Here is a 17,595-nt window from a genome sequence, read left to right on the forward strand (position 1 = left end):
TGAGGCGGCGGCGGCGCGGCGCGGCCATGCAGGGCCTGGCGCGGGCCCTGTGGCGGGCGGCGGCGGCCCGGCGAAGGGGCGTCGGTGCCGGGGCGCGGTCCTGGGGCTGGGGGCTGGCGCTGGGGCTGGCCATGGGGGTGAAGGTGCCGACGCCGGCGGGCTGCGAGGCCGACGGCGGGCAGGAGGCGGAGGTGAAGCCGCTGCCGCCCCCTCGGGGCTTCGGCGCGGCCATCGAGAGGAGCCGGGACCTGGTGCGCAGGATTAAGGTGCTGAGCGAGCGGGGCCGGAGGGCAGCCAGGGCCTCGCCGCCGTGAGGGGGAAGGCGGCCGGCTGTCTCGTTACCGTGGACGTCGCGATCGCTGCAAGAGACTTGGGTCAAGCCGCGGGGGAGGGAGGGGATCGTTTCTGGGGGGCCTGGGGGAGGAGGGCGAACCCCGCCGAGCTGCCGGGCTCGTCCCGAGCTCTCCGGTGAGGGGCCGCGCCCGCCCCGGCCCGCCCGCCGCTCCTGCGGGTGCTCGGCCGCCGCAGACGGGCGTCGCGGGAGCTGCCCTCAGGGATATTTCATTATTTTTCTTCTTAATGCAACGCCGGTGAAGACTGGCAGTACTTGGGAGGCGTCGGCCGGGCCGAGGTTGATGCGGGTGCTGGTGGCAGCGTCTGAGAACAAGGGAGGGCCTGGGGGGCTGCAGGAAGGAGAGAGAAGAGGACCTTAAAAAGCACGTTGTAGTTACTTTGAAAACCTGACTCAAACTCCTTTGAAGTTCTGCTTGCTTATAGGTGATGCAGTTTGCATGTTGCATACTGACTCTGTAGTGTTTTGTTTCTGTTAAGCTTTCCTTGCACGTCCTGATCGCCAATTTAGTTAAATCATTAAAGTTATTTTATTTACATTATTATTGTTGTTATATGTATTTTTCCCAGCTGCTGGGTTAAAATGACTGCTTTTCGAAAGCAGTTTATACCAGTTCAGCCCAAATCATACTTGACAAAGTTTCAACTGTAATGTGACAACAATATGCAGGTGTATTTGTAGGATTGCGTTTGCATTTTTAGGGTTTGGGAAAAGGCTTTTTTTTAACTGTAAAGATCCTTCTTAATGTTTTCTGTCTGTTTTTTTTTCACAGGATGAAGCAGGAATCCCAGGTATACTAGTTGGAGTTTCTGTAGATGGAAAGGAAGTCTGGTCGGAAGGTTAGTATATGGGAGTAGTAGTTGTGCATGCTGTTGGGAAGTAATGAACGTTTTAAAAATGAACAAGTTAGACGCACTGATCAGGCTGAGATTTCATCCACTTGATGTCACATCTCCGGGCAGTGGCCAGAAACAGGTGCCTAGGGAGTATGAAGTGATACTTTCCTTGGTAAACTTCAATGATTTCCAGGAACTGATAATTTATTAACTTCCGGAATGTGCTAGTATATCTCAACAGTTATGTTTAAGAACATTTCTTCCATTATTTTGTCAGATTGGTCTTTGAGTATACTTACACTCCAGGTATACAGCTGTGGAGTGGTCTGGTAGAACTCTGTATAGGAGGTGAACTGTTCTCCGCACAGGAACTTAATTAATAGTCAAAGTAGTAATGGCTCACATTTGGTGATCTGGCTCACATTTGGGGGCTGAAGTGTAGATTTTTGCTGGGAAGATACTGGGATTTAACAGGTGTCATCCTTCCAGAAATTGCAAGTGATTTTTCTGGTTACACAGTTTAGTTTTAAATAGAGTCTGTTAGTACTGCTCATATCACGTAGACATTTGATGTTTATTTAAAAAAAAACCCCAAACTGTGTGTGTATTTTTGGAAACATTTTCATAATGTGTTTTGGGTTTTTTGGACAGCTTAAATGTAAGTGGCAACATATTTTATTAATATGTTACAGAATTTGGAAAAAAAAATCTTTGTAAGTGAGATTGTGACTAACTTTCTTCTGACATTCTGTTGTTGCATTGACTTTTATATATGTATAAAGCTGACTGTAAGTTTTAATTTCTCTTTCATCATGACAGCGGTGAGTTGGAGAGCCTCTGGTACCTTTTGTCACATGGCCTAATAAGAAAATTGTACTGGAAACTTAATCACAAACTTTCTCAAACCAGATAGCTTTTTCTGGTCTCACATTACCTAGCAATTAAAGCAGTTGTTTTTATAAGATTTTGCAGAATCCTTCCCTTGATATCAGGGAAGTGCCTGAGGGAGCTAGTGCCGGGGTTGTGATTTATCACCAGCACTGCCAGATCCAGTAGTGAGAGAACTTCACGTGGGAGCGTGAGCCATGGCAGAGCTTCCTGTACCCTGCTGCGTATTGACAAAGAGAACAACGTGCCTTTAGTAAGGCAGCTGGGAGGTGGGAAGCATTGCTCTAGCAGACTTCTGGCTTGTTTTGTTGTCCTCCTTCCTTCTTCATGGGGAGAACAGGCGTAAGTTGCACATATTCTGTGACCATAGTACTAAATCTGCTTTCTTGCTGAACTGATAGGAGTGATTTGAGACTTGGCAGGTATTTTCACTGAGGGGTACAGCATCTGCGTTCACAAGCATCATGCAAGCACTTGAGTAGCAACTTCACGTAAAAGGAAGGGTCTTGGGCAACTGACATGTCATCTGGTTTATTTCTTGTATTTTGGCAAGAGATTTTTTCCGTGAGTAGTTCATTATTAGACTGCAGTTTTATATAGGCAGACATGCATTGCTTGCAGGCCTTGCTTGTACTCAAAACTACAAATATGTCGCTACTGCATTTCATTGCTTTTTATGCAGCAACATCATTTGCACAGTTTCCTCAAACCTAGCTCAAACTAGAGATTAGTATGGGAGCCTGATAATGCCTAATTAATTCCAGTTCTTGCTACCAGACTTGTGGGTTGGTTATGTTAACAGAGGAGCCGCTGCCTGAGCATTCACACACCATTCATGGTGGCGCACAAACACACACCTACTCTTGGGCACACTTCCTCCTTTTTGAGGCTTGACCCTAGATTTCCTGCAGCAGAGTCTCAGGGATTGGATTTTATAAAATAATTGATGTAATTGAAAGGTACAGCAGCCAGGACAGCCTGGGCTGGGTGCCTCCGAAGAGAGGGACCCCAAAGAAAGAAATCCCTGGGCAGTTACACTCTTGTGATCCGTACACCCACTCTTCACGTGCCCTTCATGCACTGTCCATGCATGTTTTAGTCCAATGGTGATTTTTAGTCTGGGATCTCCTAACATCTTATTGGATTCTTTTTTTGTGTCCAGGTAGGCAGGCAGTTGATTTGCAGTTTTAGCTGAGGGTTGGAGCCTCCTTATTTTCTGGTTTAGCCTCCTTGTGCACCTGCACTCGCTGTTAGAACATGGGGAACTGAAGTGTCCCAGACTTGGGGAAAAAAACCAACACATCAGTGTGATACCGAAACATTTTCCCATACTAAAAGAATAAACCACAGCACAGTACCAGCTGCTGGGAAAATTACTACGAAAAATAACCCTATCATGGCCTAAAGCTTCAGCAAATCTAGCTACTCATCCTAAGTAAAGCTAGGCAAACGGCACAGATCACACCTTATTATAATCCTAAATAATTTATTCTAGTTAAAACTTACTTATTTACGCTAAGCAAGTAATATCCCTCAACAGATTACATAGGAAAACACTGGTACAGAGACTATTAAGCTGTCTTTTAATTGAAGTTGGGCTGAGTGATGTTGAAACATAGCGTATAACACCACTGTTTTGTGATGAAGCTTTACAGTTTAGGTAATTGCTGAGTTTGTGTATTAATTCCTTTCTCAATTTCTGTGTTGATAAAAAAAAGACCCTTTACTCTTTCAACCATTAATTCAGAACAATAAATGGAGTATTTGTGACTGTTGGTCAGTTATTTTACAGTCTAGATTTTGGTCTCTCTAGTTTTTCTACATTGAATATTTGACCTCAGGAGTGTAAATTTTGGCTTAATCTTCAATCTCGTTTATCGTTAGGTTTGTTTTGTAGTCTCAAACCAGGACAGTCAATAACTTGGGGTGCCATTGGCCAATACAATGGACTTTGATTAACTGTTCCTACTACATTTAAAATGTTATTAACTTAATTGAAGCAGGAGCAGGGATAGTTCAACGCTTCAGATCCCAGTTTAGCTAAAGGAAAAACATTTTAAGGAGCCAGTAAATCTAATTCATTGCAAATAATTAACTCAGCATGCCTCTATGCAAAATATTTACCACAGTGTTTTTATTTTCTTAAAGGTTTGGGTTATGCTGATGTAGAGAATCGTGTAGTATGTAAGCCAGAGACAATCATGCGAATTGCTAGTATTAGCAAGTGTCTTACGATGATGGCTGTTGCTAAGTTGTGGGAAGAGGGGAAACTGGATTTAGATGCTCCGGTGCAGAAATACGTCCCTGAATTTCCAGAAAAAGTCTACGAGGGTGAAAAGGTATGTAATTGTAATTGTTTATTGGTAACACTTTTTTGGATTTTTGTTCCTGGCATTTCACAGCTGTATGTGTGCAGGTGCCTGTATCTGGACCTATTTCTGTAAAAAACAAAAATCATTTAGACAAGTACTGATGTTTGCTGCTCAAAAAAGCAACGCTGGAAATTTGGATCTTCAGTTTTCTATCAAGTGTGTGGTGTGCATGTAAATATGTATATATTTTGACTGGTTTTAAGACATGATACTTAAAAGATCTTCTTCCTCTGTTCCTAGTCATGTTGAATTTTACTTTTCTGGTGATTTAGTGTGCAAATTCTTTAATAAAGAGAGCTCATGTTTAAATATTGTCCTTTCTACCTAGGTCGCTATTACTACAAGGCTGTTAGTTTCCCACTTGAGTGGGATTCGTCACTATGAAAAAGATATTGCAAAAGTAAAGGAAGAAAAGGAAAAGGCAAACAGAGCATTTAAACTAACAAAGCCCTATCAGGATAAAGAACAAAAAGAAGAAGGCGGCAAAGGGATTGAAAAGACTGATTCTGTCAAACCAAGGAAAGAACACGAAGGTGAGGTAAAAAGCCGAAATTCAAAACCTGGCAAGAGAGACAAGGAATTTGAGCAAGAAGAGTATTATTTGAAGGAAAAATTTGGAAGTGTGATTGAATCACTGAAGATATTTAAAAATGATCCCTTATTCTTTAAACCAGGTGAGTTTCTATTCAGTTAGACCAAAATGTGCTCTTCTGGTGAAATTTTTGTTTCAAATTGGAAGATAGTAGAATCCAGTAAAGAGTGTTTGTGGGGGGGGTTTGTTTTCTTCTGCTTTTTTCCCCTCACCCCTTTTTGTTTTTCGTCTTGTGCCCCATTAAGAGCTCAACAGAGGAGTACTTGGGCTGTTCTGCACAAACCATCTGGTCATGTAATTGCCTTAAAACTGACATAACTTTTGAAGACTGAACTGATCAGGATTTTATCAGTTCAGTTTTAGATAACAGTCTTGTATAGATATCTTTACCAATCTACTGACTTAAAGAATTATGCTCATATGGATACCTTCTAATGGTGTATCTGCACCATAATCCAGCGGGTTCAAAATATGATGTAGCAAAGACTTAAAAGGTAATACAAAGAGTCCCAGATAACGCATGAGAGAAGAGAAAGAGGGACCTCGGGTAGAAATAAGACTCTTCTCACTTCTTCCAGGAGCTCTAAGTAATGCAGTAAGTGCTCTGAAACGTACCAGTTACTGAATTTATAAATGCTAAAGCAGATTATAATTTTGGTAACAAATTTGTATCTACAAAGTATTTTGTAAGCAGATACCAACTTGCTGTATTCCTGCTCTGGGCCTTCTAGATACAAACCAAAAGCAAAAAATTTTAGTGGGGTACTAAACCAGAGCTAAAAGATTTTACAGAAAGGCCACAGAATCACAGAAGGTTATTTACTTACTGTTGGAATTATTTAAGTTAATTATAGAGAGGACTTTGAGGAACTCTGGGTGTAATTTCTAAATGAATTAGGTTAACAGGCAAATGATATGCATTGCTGATAAACAGTAAATAATGCGCATTTAAGGGGAGAAGGATAAGAAGGGGGAGAAGTTAACCACTTACCATCTTGGAGAGTTCTAGGAACCACTTCAAGTAGGAGATCTGTCTCAACTGTAGGCAATTCAGCAGTTGCTTGATATGTAGATGTTTCATAAAGGGCGTCTCATTCACAAGAATGAGATTTTTAAAAATGAAACATTGTTTTGTAAATAAATTACATTGTCTTAAATAGTATGCATGTTAGCGTTCACATTATCTTCCGGGATATTCTAGAACTAGAAACACTATGGTAGAGGTGATCAAGACCTTTGAAAACCTTGAATGAGTACTACCCTTGTCTTTCCACCTCTAGGGTATAGATTCACAAGCAAGTCACAGTAGATGAGTGTCTTCTAAGAAGTGATTTTATGGTTTGCTTCAGCTTTCCAAATCCAGATATCCTTGTTAGAACTGGTAGGGTAAATCTTGTGGAAAGGATGTTAAATGTCAGTCTTCGCATCTGGGTGTGAATCCTGGCCATACATGCCAATCCCTGAAAATTTTTTAGCGCTGTTCTCAGAGCGACCTGCACTTGGCAAGCACCTGTGCCTGCTGCAGTACAGAAAAGTCCCAGGGCCCAGTATCATAAGCTTGTGATTCGCATCATATTAAAATGGGGATGGAGGGAGCGTTTTTTAATTCATTGCTATATATGGTTTTATTTGCACATGTGATTACTTAAATTTTATTCTTCAGATTCTATTTAAGCGTCATGCAGCTAACTTCCGCCCCCCCCCCTTTCTCATTGTGTTCCTTCAAGGTAGTCAGTTCTTGTATTCAACATACGGCTTTACTCTCTTAAGCGCTGTTGTGGAGAGAGCTTCAGGACAAAAATTTACAGATTATATGCTAAAAATGTTTCGCGATTTGGATATGCTGTCAACTGTACTGGATGACAATGAAGCAATGATATATAACAGAGCAAGGTAAACAAGGATGAAATATTTTTTTTCCACAACAATTTTTGCTCTTTCTGTCTTTATTAAGCCAACTGAATTAAGAACATGTGAATTACTATTTTTTTACTTTTAAACAAAGTGGCTTATGTCATTTCAAAGTTAGTCATGTAACTGATGTTATGTCAGCATTATGGTATTGGTTCTGTAATTACCATGTAAAATTACAGAATAGGAAGTAAGTATTTCCTGTTATGAAAGTATATATAGGGGGGAGTGGCAGGGGTGACTTTGAAGTTTGCATTTATTTTGGGTACAAATAAGCAGGCAAGCGTAAATAGAGTAAAATAAAGGAGTAACTAGGAGATTATGTTAGAATATATAGTTACCTTGGTTTGCTTAATATACTGACTTCTTAAGAGTTCCGTGGAATTGTAATAGTCTCACAGCAACACAAGGTTTTCATAAATGTAATTATAGTATCAATTTTAACCAGAATTAAAATTCTGTTTAACACGGAACATGCTTCACCAATTGATTTCTTTTTATTAAGTTTTGAAAACTTCTTCTTAGTAGTTCCAGAATATTCAGTTGTTGTAGAATATGGTAACTGCAATGGAGCAGTGGGGGGAAATCAATCATAAATGGAAACTACTGTCTAGGAGCAGTCACCTAAGACTTCAGTGAAATTTCAGCTCAGTATCTGATAATCATGCGGTAGTTGTAGGGTTCCTCTTTCTTAAAACGTGTTAAATCTAGTACAGAGATTTAAGAAAAATCCTGTGCTGGCTGATCTATAGATTTCTGTCACATGTCTTATTTGTATATTGCCTTTACTCTTAGTATATCCTAAGAGTAAGAAGAAGGATTAGTACTTTTGTTGAAACTAAGCTTCTAACCTAAGAAATCACCTTAATTTCTGTTTTCCTGTCTGAATTTCTTGTTGATTTTTCTGCAAGAAATATATTTTTAAAAATATATATTTAAAACCATTCTGAAGTTTCATGAGAACAAGCTAATGCATGCTCAGATTGCTCTTTTAAGGTAAGGCAGCTTAAAATAGTTGTGTATAGTATCTGAGAATGACAAGTTGATTTTTCTTGACTTCTAGGTGTTATGTTTACAACAAAAAGGGACGGCTGGTAAACGCACCGTATGTGGACAATTCTTACAAGTGGGCTGGTGGTGGCTTCCTGTCATCAGTGGGTGACCTTCTGAAATTTGGAAATGCCTTGTTATACAGTTACCAAGCCGGACAATTTAAAAACACTAATGACAAACTTCTTCCTGGGTACCTCAAACCAGACACAGTCGCAATGATGTGGACCCCAGTGCCAAAAACAGAAGTATCGTGGGACAGGGATGGTAAATACGCAATGGCTTGGGCTGTAGTAGAGAAAAAACAACAATGTGGCTGTTGCAGACAGCAGAGACACTACGCATCTCATACCGGTGGTGCAGTGGGCGCAAGTAGTGTCCTCCTCATTCTTCCTGAAGAGCTGGACTCTGAAGCTATAGATACTGGGCTAGTGGCACCACCTAGAGGAGTAATCGTTAGCATTATCTGTAATATGCAATCAGTTTCACTCAACGGCACTGCCTTAAAGATTGCGAGGGAATTTGACAAAGAAAAATGGGCACAATACATGGATTAAAAAAAGAGGGACGCGTAACTGCTCTCACTGTACTGAAACATGAGAAACAAATGGAGAAGGGTGTAATTGGACTTTGAGATCACTAAGAATACGTGAAGAAAAAGCATCAAAAATTCGCTTAATTAACTTCTGATAGTGGTGCTAAACTTATGTCTAACTGGAATTCATCTCTCAGGGAAGTTCCTAACTTACAGAACAGGAGAATGTAACAGTCAAACTTGACTTCCTGTAGTCCCTGTGTAAATTACCGTTGTATTAACAAGTTTTTTTCTCATCCAGTCAAGCATTTGAGCAACTAGCATTGGTTTCTTATGCTGAGAAGTACAACAATAAATCATCTACCTTAAATGTTAAATTTTTGAAAAAATTCACATCTCTATTTGAGCACAAAATAATTCGTTATTCTCACAGTTCCAGTCTGCCAAAACTGTTCAGTATTACTTTTTAAAGAACAATGGTTTTACTGTTGATTTTTACATTTTCACATAGCACTTTTCTTACTTGCTTAAAAAGCAAAAAAAACGCCAACAAAACCCAAATCCTGAAGCTACATCCAGGATGCAGATTTATACCAGAAGTACGCTTTTGTCAGAGCTGTGGATTGTTAAGAATTAGAAAAGAATGAAGCTAGAGTAATGTAAGTAAAAATCTTTTTGTTATTTAGATGTCCTCTCCATTTTTATTGGACACAGAGAATGTGTGAAACTAGTTTACTGTGAAATAAAGGTATCATTTCCACAGTCAAATATGCCCGAATAGCCGACAGCACATGGTGAGCTGTCAAACTGTCTCATTGTCTTTGAAGGATACACATGCTAACTTTGGTAGCCAGAAATGGCACTATATTCTGTCATGTAGGTATTCCTTTAGATATAGGAATTAGGAACTCAAATAACTTGAAGCCAGTAGTAGAAGTCTTACAGACTTTGAGAGGTTTTTTTGAAAACCATCCTTTTTTCCATTTGGAGACGTGTTACTTTTGCACAAGGTTGAAACAATAAATTGTGACAGAGTTCCAAAGAAGCATTTTCTAATCTTCAATTTTACTATAGGAATACAGTAACATCTGAATGTGTTAATTTTATATATTCCGTAATGGCGTGGAAGATCTCCATGATCTCCAAGATCTACCCCCACCCCACTTCCCCTGCCGTTACAGCAGACAGTATTTCCAGGCTGAGACAAACCAAAATATGCTTCAGGAAGGGTTTGAAGGTAGTGCTTCTAGTATTCTAGCTTCTAATGCTTCTAGCTTCATAGTTGTTACCTGCCCGGTGGTAAAACAACATGCTCTTGTCTCTGTTCCCCATATGTCTATGATGACATTTATTACCTAAGGCTGACAAACTGGGAAATTTAATATTTTGAGGTGTCAGTGTTATACCTACATTTTGAATTGAAGCTAGTAGGACTGGTTTAGTACTCTTCATAATTGTAATCATTCTTGTGCCTTAAAACAGTAAAAGCTTACACCTAAACTATTTGCTTGGGTTTTCTGGCCCACTCACCAAAAATTCACTTTTTTCATTCATTAACGATGGATTGTCTTCATCTCAAGAATATCAAATCAGTAGAGACAACAGAGAGAACCCTTCTGAACAAACTGTCATTTGGTCAGGCAGTACATTACATACCCTTCCACTGAGGTCTTTGGTATTGTTTGGGAGTTCCAATACAGAAGTACTGGAGGTGAGCGTCTTCCACAACAGCAACATTTTTTTTTTCCAGTCTTGAGCACCTGCTAGCTGGGTAAATGTGCACCAGCGGAAGTCACTGCCCGTTTTACACAGGGAACGAGAGTAAGTAGTTCTACGTTGTTTTCATGTTGAAGAATACATGAATAGAAATAGACCAAATACAATGTTTTAAATGTAGAAAACCTGAAAAGTAACGCTGTTATTTTAGGATTTATAACATACGTTTTTGCAAGTGGTATTTACTCTTTAAAACCATTTTGCATACTTGAGAGAAAACAAGGTTTACGCACTGACCGTTGTGTTTGCATTTAGAGAACGATGCAGAATGTAGAAGGCATAGGTTTACTGTTACGGTTGTCTGCATATGACCAAACACTAATAAATGTAAATATTTGATGTATGAAAGCGAATAATGGTAAGAAGTGCCCTAAGGAATTTCTAACACCAAGATCTTAATGACAGTGTCTCACTCCCCTCATAAGTTACGTTTAGCCAACAACTTTTTATATGTATACCACGTTTTTTATGCTGTATCTCCTGTAATTTAGGGCTTTTAAAAAAACCTCAGTTGTCACATGTACAGTCTTGGAGATGCTATGATGTCTGAATTTCATCTTCCAGTACCTGTAACAAAATGGGTCACTGACTTTCTCTGATTCGGTATTTACTTATCACGAGTCTTATATTTTAGGGTAGAAGAAGAGAAGGCAAAGATATGGAAGACTAGGAATCAATCTGGCCGCAGCACATGTATTCAGGATACAAGTGAATTAATATTGCTACTTTGATCTTTGTCCTGAAACCAGTTATTTGATGGACCGGCATTAAGTGTGGGAAACTGGCCAATTAAGAGCAGCTTTTACGATAAACTTGCTCTTAAATTAACCTTTATTGTGAAAACACAGTATGGTACTGACATAAAGCTGTACTTTTCTTAAAAGGCACGTATGCTAAATTGGCGCATCTATTTCTGTATCAAAACACCTGCTTTTTGCATCTGATAATTATAGGTGTTCACTGTTTGAATTAACTGAAATAAAACTTATCTAGCAAATGCAACAAGTTGTAATACTGGGTTTTGGGGTTTTTTATTCACTAAGAAACATACGTATTTTAAAAGTCGTAAAAAATAATACAGGTTAAATAGAAATTCCCAACAATAATTAGCTCGGCAAGATAACCGATACTTTGAAAAAGATGTTGATACTTAACTTGAGATATTATTTAGTAAAATAAGATACATGTAAGACTTTGAATGTTTTCTCACGGCTTAAAAAAAATCCACTTTTTAACAGCCATTTAGAAAGGGATGGCTTTAAAAAACTAACTAAAACCCTGTTTCTTTATTGCCAAAAGGTAATTATTTAATATCAGTATTTAATAACTGAAAATATGCATGGTTTTGCTGTACTAGTTTTTTTATTGCCTGGATACCATTCATGGCTGTTAGTGTAGTTTGCTGACTTCCTGTTGCTTATATACACCATATGCCTTCTCTATACCAAGTGCTCTCAGTGTTTTGCAAAAGACTTTTTTTTCTTTATAGAAGTCTCAGTATAGAATACCAAATGGAGTTTCGAGATCAGATTAGAGGGAGGGAAAAAACATGCATTCCACAAAAACAGGTGAACATGAGTGAGTAACTTTATATTTTTATTTATCGCCACGTTACTCAACATAGTAAATGGACTAAAGCAACGTTGAAAGCAAATGAGCCATTTTAAATCTATCTAATCTAGGGTAGTTGCAGTAATAAAGTATACAAAATGCACTCTTAGAGCGGTTTCTGTCACCAAATGCATTACACTGCTGTAGTTGATGATTAACGAGGGGAAGGATGCAGCAATTCCAAGGTTTTTATATTACATGATGCCACTCAATTAACAATACACTGTTTAAAAGTAAAATTATAAAAATAGAGCTCAGTTGTCTGCAAACTTGCAGGAAAAACTTGCACTTTAAATCATTTATTGAAAAAGAGATTCCAGCTCATTAGTCACCAATAGCATGTAATTTTTACAAAATCAACTGTAATTACATTGGTATATTAACAGGCATTTTTAAACCAGTAAGGCTTTCAGGAACGCAGATCCGAAACCACATGCTGAAGTGTTCAGTGTTGCTTTCTTCTAAATGAACAGCCTGTAAAGAAATCATATGAGTATAGATACGAATAGACCCTAAATTGTTAGACTGCCTTGGAAAATTGCCCGCCCGACTTAAGTAGGAAAATTCGTGCAATAAATTTAAATTTCATGTACCACAAGAGGTGAAGATTTGTCACTTTGAGTTTGCTCTAACTCAACCGGAACAATATGGCTGTCGTATAATTAATCTTAAAATAAGGCTAAGGTGTACTATTTCTTTTCTTCCAGATGCCTTTTAAAATTTCAGTCTACTGTTCCATCCCTTTAGTGATACAAACCCCAAACTGAAACAGCTGCTAGGAGTGTTGATACCTTTTCAACTGCTCAACAGCCTTATATCAGGTACTCTGTCCTCATATAAACTACATTCATACATGGTATATGCACTAAGATATGCAATTTGCATATATATTTACCTTTTGACCTTCAAACAAAACGTGAATAAAATCTGGATTTGTTCTTTAATTGTTCTTTTAATTGTTCTTTAATTTCTTGAATTGTTCTTTAATTTTTTTTAAACCCTCAAGTGTTTCCAGTGCTTTTCATATACCCCAGGCATTGGGTTGCATTTCAAGATATACTGGTGCTATACCAGTTACCTGTATGTAAGTATCAGTGGTTATTTGTTTCCTTACAATTTATACAAAACAAATTTTGATTAAGCAACCTGAGCCAGGGAACTGCCTTAGAGCACGATCGTTTAAAAACAAACAGGCAAGCCATAACCGACTAGCAGTGGCACAGGGCTGGTTCAGCCTGGCAAAAGTACCCTACTCCTTTAATGCTGCTTTTTAACGCTGTAAACTTAGCTCAGAATTAAATAGACAGTATTTATTACAGATAGGCTAAAGGAAACGACATCACAAACCACCTAAAATCATGTGTGTTTGATCACAATGTAGCTGCTTAACTGCCTGATGCATCTGTATAGCCACTTAAAAACAAGAATCTGAAAAAAAAAAATAATCAGCAATTCAGGGCCCATTAACAATGTTTTTACTAGCCAACTCTAAGCAATTTGCGAAATAAGCATTCCAGTATCAGTTTTCAAAATCGAAGCTAGAATATTTGCAGGCTATAAATACATAAATGCATTTATGTAAGTGGTACATTTAGGCTGCTAAACATTGCCCCTTACCTTCTGTGAGCCTGGCTTTGCCCCCAGTAGGCTGACACAGGACAGTTGAACACCCTACACACAGAACTACTGTCTGAGCATGGCTGAAAACAGTCGTGATCTTGTAGCATCCTGGAAAACAGCATTATTAAACTTTCCATTATTTCCAGCATGTTTTTTTTTATTGTATGTGTAATTGAATCAGATACTCTAAATACACTTGTCCAAAAATTGATCTGTATTTTATTACAGAGCATACCAAGTAAAACAAAGCAAAACATTGTTATTGTGGTCTGAAGTACTTGCTTTTAGTAAATGTGCACATGAAAGCAAGTTAGTTAACTGAAACTGTTATGATTCCCCATATGAACAGCACAGCCTGATGGCTCACAAGCCCTAATTTGCCTGTCATTTGTCTCCTGCAAAAAAAGTCATGGCATTCTAGGGTAGCATTCTCTGCTGAAGAGAAGAACCCATCTGGCTAAAGAAATACTTAACTTGTAATACTAAACATTGCTGTTGACAAAGGTCTGGCAGCTGTGAATATAAACACTGCTGTTCAAATCTGTGTTTGCTTTCTGTTTAATAATTAGTACACATAAGGCATGTGCTTGGTTACATTCTACAAAGCTAGCATCATATTTAAAGGGGGAGACTTGCACAGAATAACTTCACTAATTTCAGGTGCAAGAAGAGGCACCAGCAACACTTTGTCTACAATTTGTAAATTCTGTGACTTAAGAAAGAATGAAGTCGCTCCCATACATGGCTTAGGCAAAGAGATTTTCACTGCGTTCATTCTTCTCCCTGCAAAGTATTTTTAATTTAATAATTAATCTAATTAATTAATCTAATAATTTAAGACTTGTAAAGGATTTAATCTAGATGTGGATATAGAAACAGACAAATAAATTAAGGTGAGAATAGATTCCATTTTCAGTATGTGTGGACCAGAAAGACAAGATAGAATATATGTTGTGAGGAAGGTCCTCAGAAAGCGCTCTTAACGAGTTCTGGTTGGTAGAGAGAACTCCTATTGGACAGAATTACAAACTTCTGCTTTGTTTAAATCACAAATAGTAACTGCACAAATCTTTCTTTGCACAAACTTCTAGCAGCTAAAATTTAACCCTAGAAAGTGTTGTTTTTCCCCCCATGAATACGTACTTCCATGTTGCTGAGTTTTTAACTTTGTGGATTTTGCTGGGAAATGAGCCCAATCCATTTCAGTAACTTCCAACACCACTGAACGATGCACAAGGCCGTCTGGTATTTTCACTGCCTCGTGTTTAAGACTCCCTCATTATTGAAGCTCTCCTGCTTTGCTCTATATATCTCTGAAACTCAGTAACCAATTAGTCCAACAATAACGAAGATAACCAGAGACTCGTGGGCGTATGTTGACATTAACTGTATCTTACTATATGCGTACCTGTACACTGGTTTGAAGACAGTTTAAAAAAAAAAATCAGTGGCTTAGCCTTCAACCATGTATATTTTAAAAGTAACCACACTTTATTTACAAAGTTTTAATGAATTTACCTCACTTTTAGATGGAAAACAACATCTCAAAGCTTCTTAGGAATCTAAGCTACTAAGAAAGAGTAAGACAATAAGAAACGTGAATACAGCAACAATTCCCTGCTTCTAGTCAGGATGATCGCTACTGTAAGTCAGTCTATGCATTTGCTTACTGCTATAACCTTCTTACACTGCAGTAGTTTCTAGGTGATAAGTTACCACACAACAATTTCTGTGCCTGGATATGGAAGTAGCTGTGCTGATCAAAGCTGTTCACTGGTAGAGCACACTCCTGTAATTGTGCTAGAAGATCCTCTGGTTCAGTTTATAAAAAAGTTGTTGGTTATACACATGTTTCTGAGCCAAAGTAATGAAAATCTGTGAAAAGCGGACACAGGCAACATCTTAAATATAACCCCTGTATGCGTGTGCTAGATGTGAGCTCACTTCTTAACAGCAAGATGTGAAAAAGGCAGTTGCATATGTTTTACCTCAATGTACAAGTCCCACTATGCCTGCATATATCCCTGTGCAAAGTTTTTCTGGTTGCTCTTCCAGAATCAACCAACTTAGAAAAGGGGGAAACCAATCTTGTCTTCTATTTGAAACTTGTGCCATTGATGCTTTAAGGCATCCATTTCATTTCACTTCTTACACAGGCAAATCTGGAGGTTAGGTTTATTCCCGACTTGCCAAGATTTCGTAACAGGAAAAAAAAAAAAAAAAATCATCACATGACAGACCTCCAGAAAATAAAATAAAAATCTGATTGTCCAAATTAACTTTTGGAAAAGGTTGAAAACACTTTTATTGTTAGAAGAACCCAGACATGCTTTTTTTTTTTCTCTGCAGAACAAATAAACCACTTTTACTTAAAAAAAAAAATTAAAAAAATCAGACCTTTAATGAAAACGAACGACATACAAAATTAGTTTTGTTCCTTCCGTAAGATATAAGCATTTACAATCTTTACCTGGGCATTTTACATCCATAAAGTAGGAGTTTGGGCTCTGCACAAGACGTTTCTTCTTGTGCTTTCTCTTCTCATCCTCCAAGGAGGGATGCACCAGATCTTTCGCCAGCTGGGAGGGACAAGAGGGAGATGGCACAGCGCGTTAAGTGACACTGGGAACACCCGGCCAGGCGACTCTAACCCAGCGCGGCCGCGGCCCTGGAGCCACCCTCCCCGCAGAGCCGGGGGCGGCCAGGCCCCCTCGGGGCTTCCCGGCCGGTGAGGCGGGAGCGGCCACTCCATCCCCCCACCCCCGCCCCGAAGGCCGCAGTAGCGGGATGGCTCCTATCATCCGCAGGCCCAATGCCAGTGCCCGGCGCAGTCCGTGCCCCGCGGAAAGGCCCGTGCGGCGCTGGTAAACAACCCACCGGCATGGCTGCTGCCGCCGACAGGCCGCGCCCCGCCCCGCCCCGCCCCGCCCCGCCCGCTTCCGGCCGGCGCGCAGCCGCTCTGGGCACGCGGCGGACTCGGCTCTATGGTGGTTGGGGGGGCGGGAGGCCAGTGGCCACAATGGCACGGCCTCACTGCCCTGCACGTCACGTCATCTGCTTAATTGGATAGGAAATCAGCGCAGAGAGCGTGCCCGCCTTCGGAGGACTTTTTGCAGGAGGTCGCAGTAATGCGCCTGACGGTCTGTGATGGACAAAATGGCACTTGGAGGAAGAAGCAGCGTGAGAGCTTCAGCAATGGCCGTGAGAGGTTACGGCGGGGCAGCGCCGCGGCGCTCCTCGCACCGGCGCCGAACGGCTGGTTAGCGCAGGGAGAGACAGAGGCTTTACATGAGCGCAGTTCTCTTTTCAAAAATTCTGCTCATTTGTCTCTCTAACAGATTCATACGACACAGGCATTGTCAGGTAATAAATGGAATCGAGGAGTCCCGTATACTTGTCATAGAACCATGGAACGGTTTGGGTTAGAAGGGACCGTAAAGATCATCACGTTCCAACCCCCTAATATGAAATGCTTACTAAATTGTCGCTTACATGTCGTTTCATACACATCACACGAAGTTGTACCTACGTGCATATTGTTTTGCAGTTCCCCACCCCAGTCGAAAAGAAAAATGCAGAAGAATTTCTGTTAGTTACCACTTACGTGTTTAATCCAATTTGGAGAATCTATGAGAAATAAAAATATTGCAGATAGTGGGAATGAAAAAAACATTTTTCATTAATTTTTTCGTAAGAGATTAAGTGTTTTTTTTACATAAATTGACAAAAATAATCACAAATGTAATCTGTAAAGACCCTTGGATTTAATTTAATCAAGTCCAGAAGACTTAAAGGTGTAATTCACTAGAAGTCCAGTAAGTGGCACAAATAGACCTTATGAAAATTGCTTATTATGAAAAGTCTTCTGAAACATGCAACAGGCAGTGTGTTGAGCCACATCCTTTTCGAAGAGAGAACTGATGCATTTAGCGAAATTTATTTTAAAAGCTTGCCATGAGCACGAGTGAAGATGTAAGTTTTACAGAGGCAACAATATTCTCAGAGCTGGGCTGGCCTCTCCCACGCTGACACGGTACACAACTTTCAAAATA

The 17,595-nt window shown here is 39.7% G+C and overlaps 2 protein-coding genes across 3 annotated transcripts; one reads left to right on the forward strand and one right to left on the reverse strand.

The window, feature by feature from the left end:
• The first annotated feature begins 26 nt into the window (after positions 1 to 26).
• On the forward strand, positions 27 to 13,401 carry LACTB (lactamase beta). 2 transcript variants are annotated; one of them, XR_008468375.1, is made up of 7 exons: positions 27 to 266; positions 1,125 to 1,191; positions 4,225 to 4,415; positions 4,777 to 5,122; positions 6,768 to 6,933; positions 8,015 to 10,357; positions 10,947 to 13,401. XR_008468375.1 is itself a non-coding variant. In XM_054213956.1 (6 exons), exons 1-6 carry the CDS (start codon positions 27 to 29, stop codon positions 8,556 to 8,558), a joined length of 1,554 nt encoding a protein of 517 aa, XP_054069931.1. In that variant the 3' UTR covers positions 8,559 to 13,401. The 2 variants fall into 2 exon arrangements, 1 of the variants encoding a protein (XP_054069931.1); XM_054213956.1 differs by having other exon boundaries at positions 8,015 to 13,401.
• RPS27L (ribosomal protein S27 like) lies at positions 11,888 to 16,473 on the reverse strand. The gene is made up of 4 exons (XM_054213957.1): positions 16,421 to 16,473; positions 16,014 to 16,122; positions 13,541 to 13,651; positions 11,888 to 12,397 (listed from the first exon to the last, which is right to left on the reverse strand). The coding sequence occupies exons 1-4, from the start codon at positions 16,424 to 16,426 to the stop codon at positions 12,369 to 12,371; spliced, it is 255 nt and encodes an 84-aa protein (XP_054069932.1). The 5' UTR covers positions 16,427 to 16,473; the 3' UTR covers positions 11,888 to 12,368.
• Positions 16,474 to 17,595: the final 1,122 nt, after the last annotated feature.

This window comes from Rissa tridactyla, chromosome 9, assembly GCF_028500815.1.
Source record: "Rissa tridactyla isolate bRisTri1 chromosome 9, bRisTri1.patW.cur.20221130, whole genome shotgun sequence".
Classification (NCBI taxonomy): Eukaryota; Metazoa; Chordata; class Aves; order Charadriiformes; family Laridae; genus Rissa; species Rissa tridactyla.

Excerpts from the sequence above, each read along its gene's own strand:
- LACTB (XM_054213956.1), top strand. The coding sequence starts at position 27 with ATGCAGGGCCTGGCGCGGGCCCTGTGGCGGGCGGCGGCGGCCCGGCGA. Across the intron at positions 267-1,124 it reads ACCTGGTGCGCAGGATTAAG|GATGAAGCAGGAATCCCAGG; the intron begins GTGCTGAGCGAG and ends TTTTTTTCACAG. Across the intron at positions 5,123-6,767 it reads TCCCTTATTCTTTAAACCAG|GTAGTCAGTTCTTGTATTCA; the intron begins GTGAGTTTCTAT and ends TGTTCCTTCAAG.
- RPS27L (XM_054213957.1), bottom strand. Across the intron at positions 13,652-16,013 it reads TATGGATGTAAAATGCCCAG|GATGCTACAAGATCACGACT; the intron begins GTAAAGATTGTA and ends GCTGTTTTCCAG. Across the intron at positions 12,398-13,540 it reads CAAAGCCAGGCTCACAGAAG|GCTGTTCATTTAGAAGAAAG; the intron begins GTAAGGGGCAAT and ends ATTTCTTTACAG.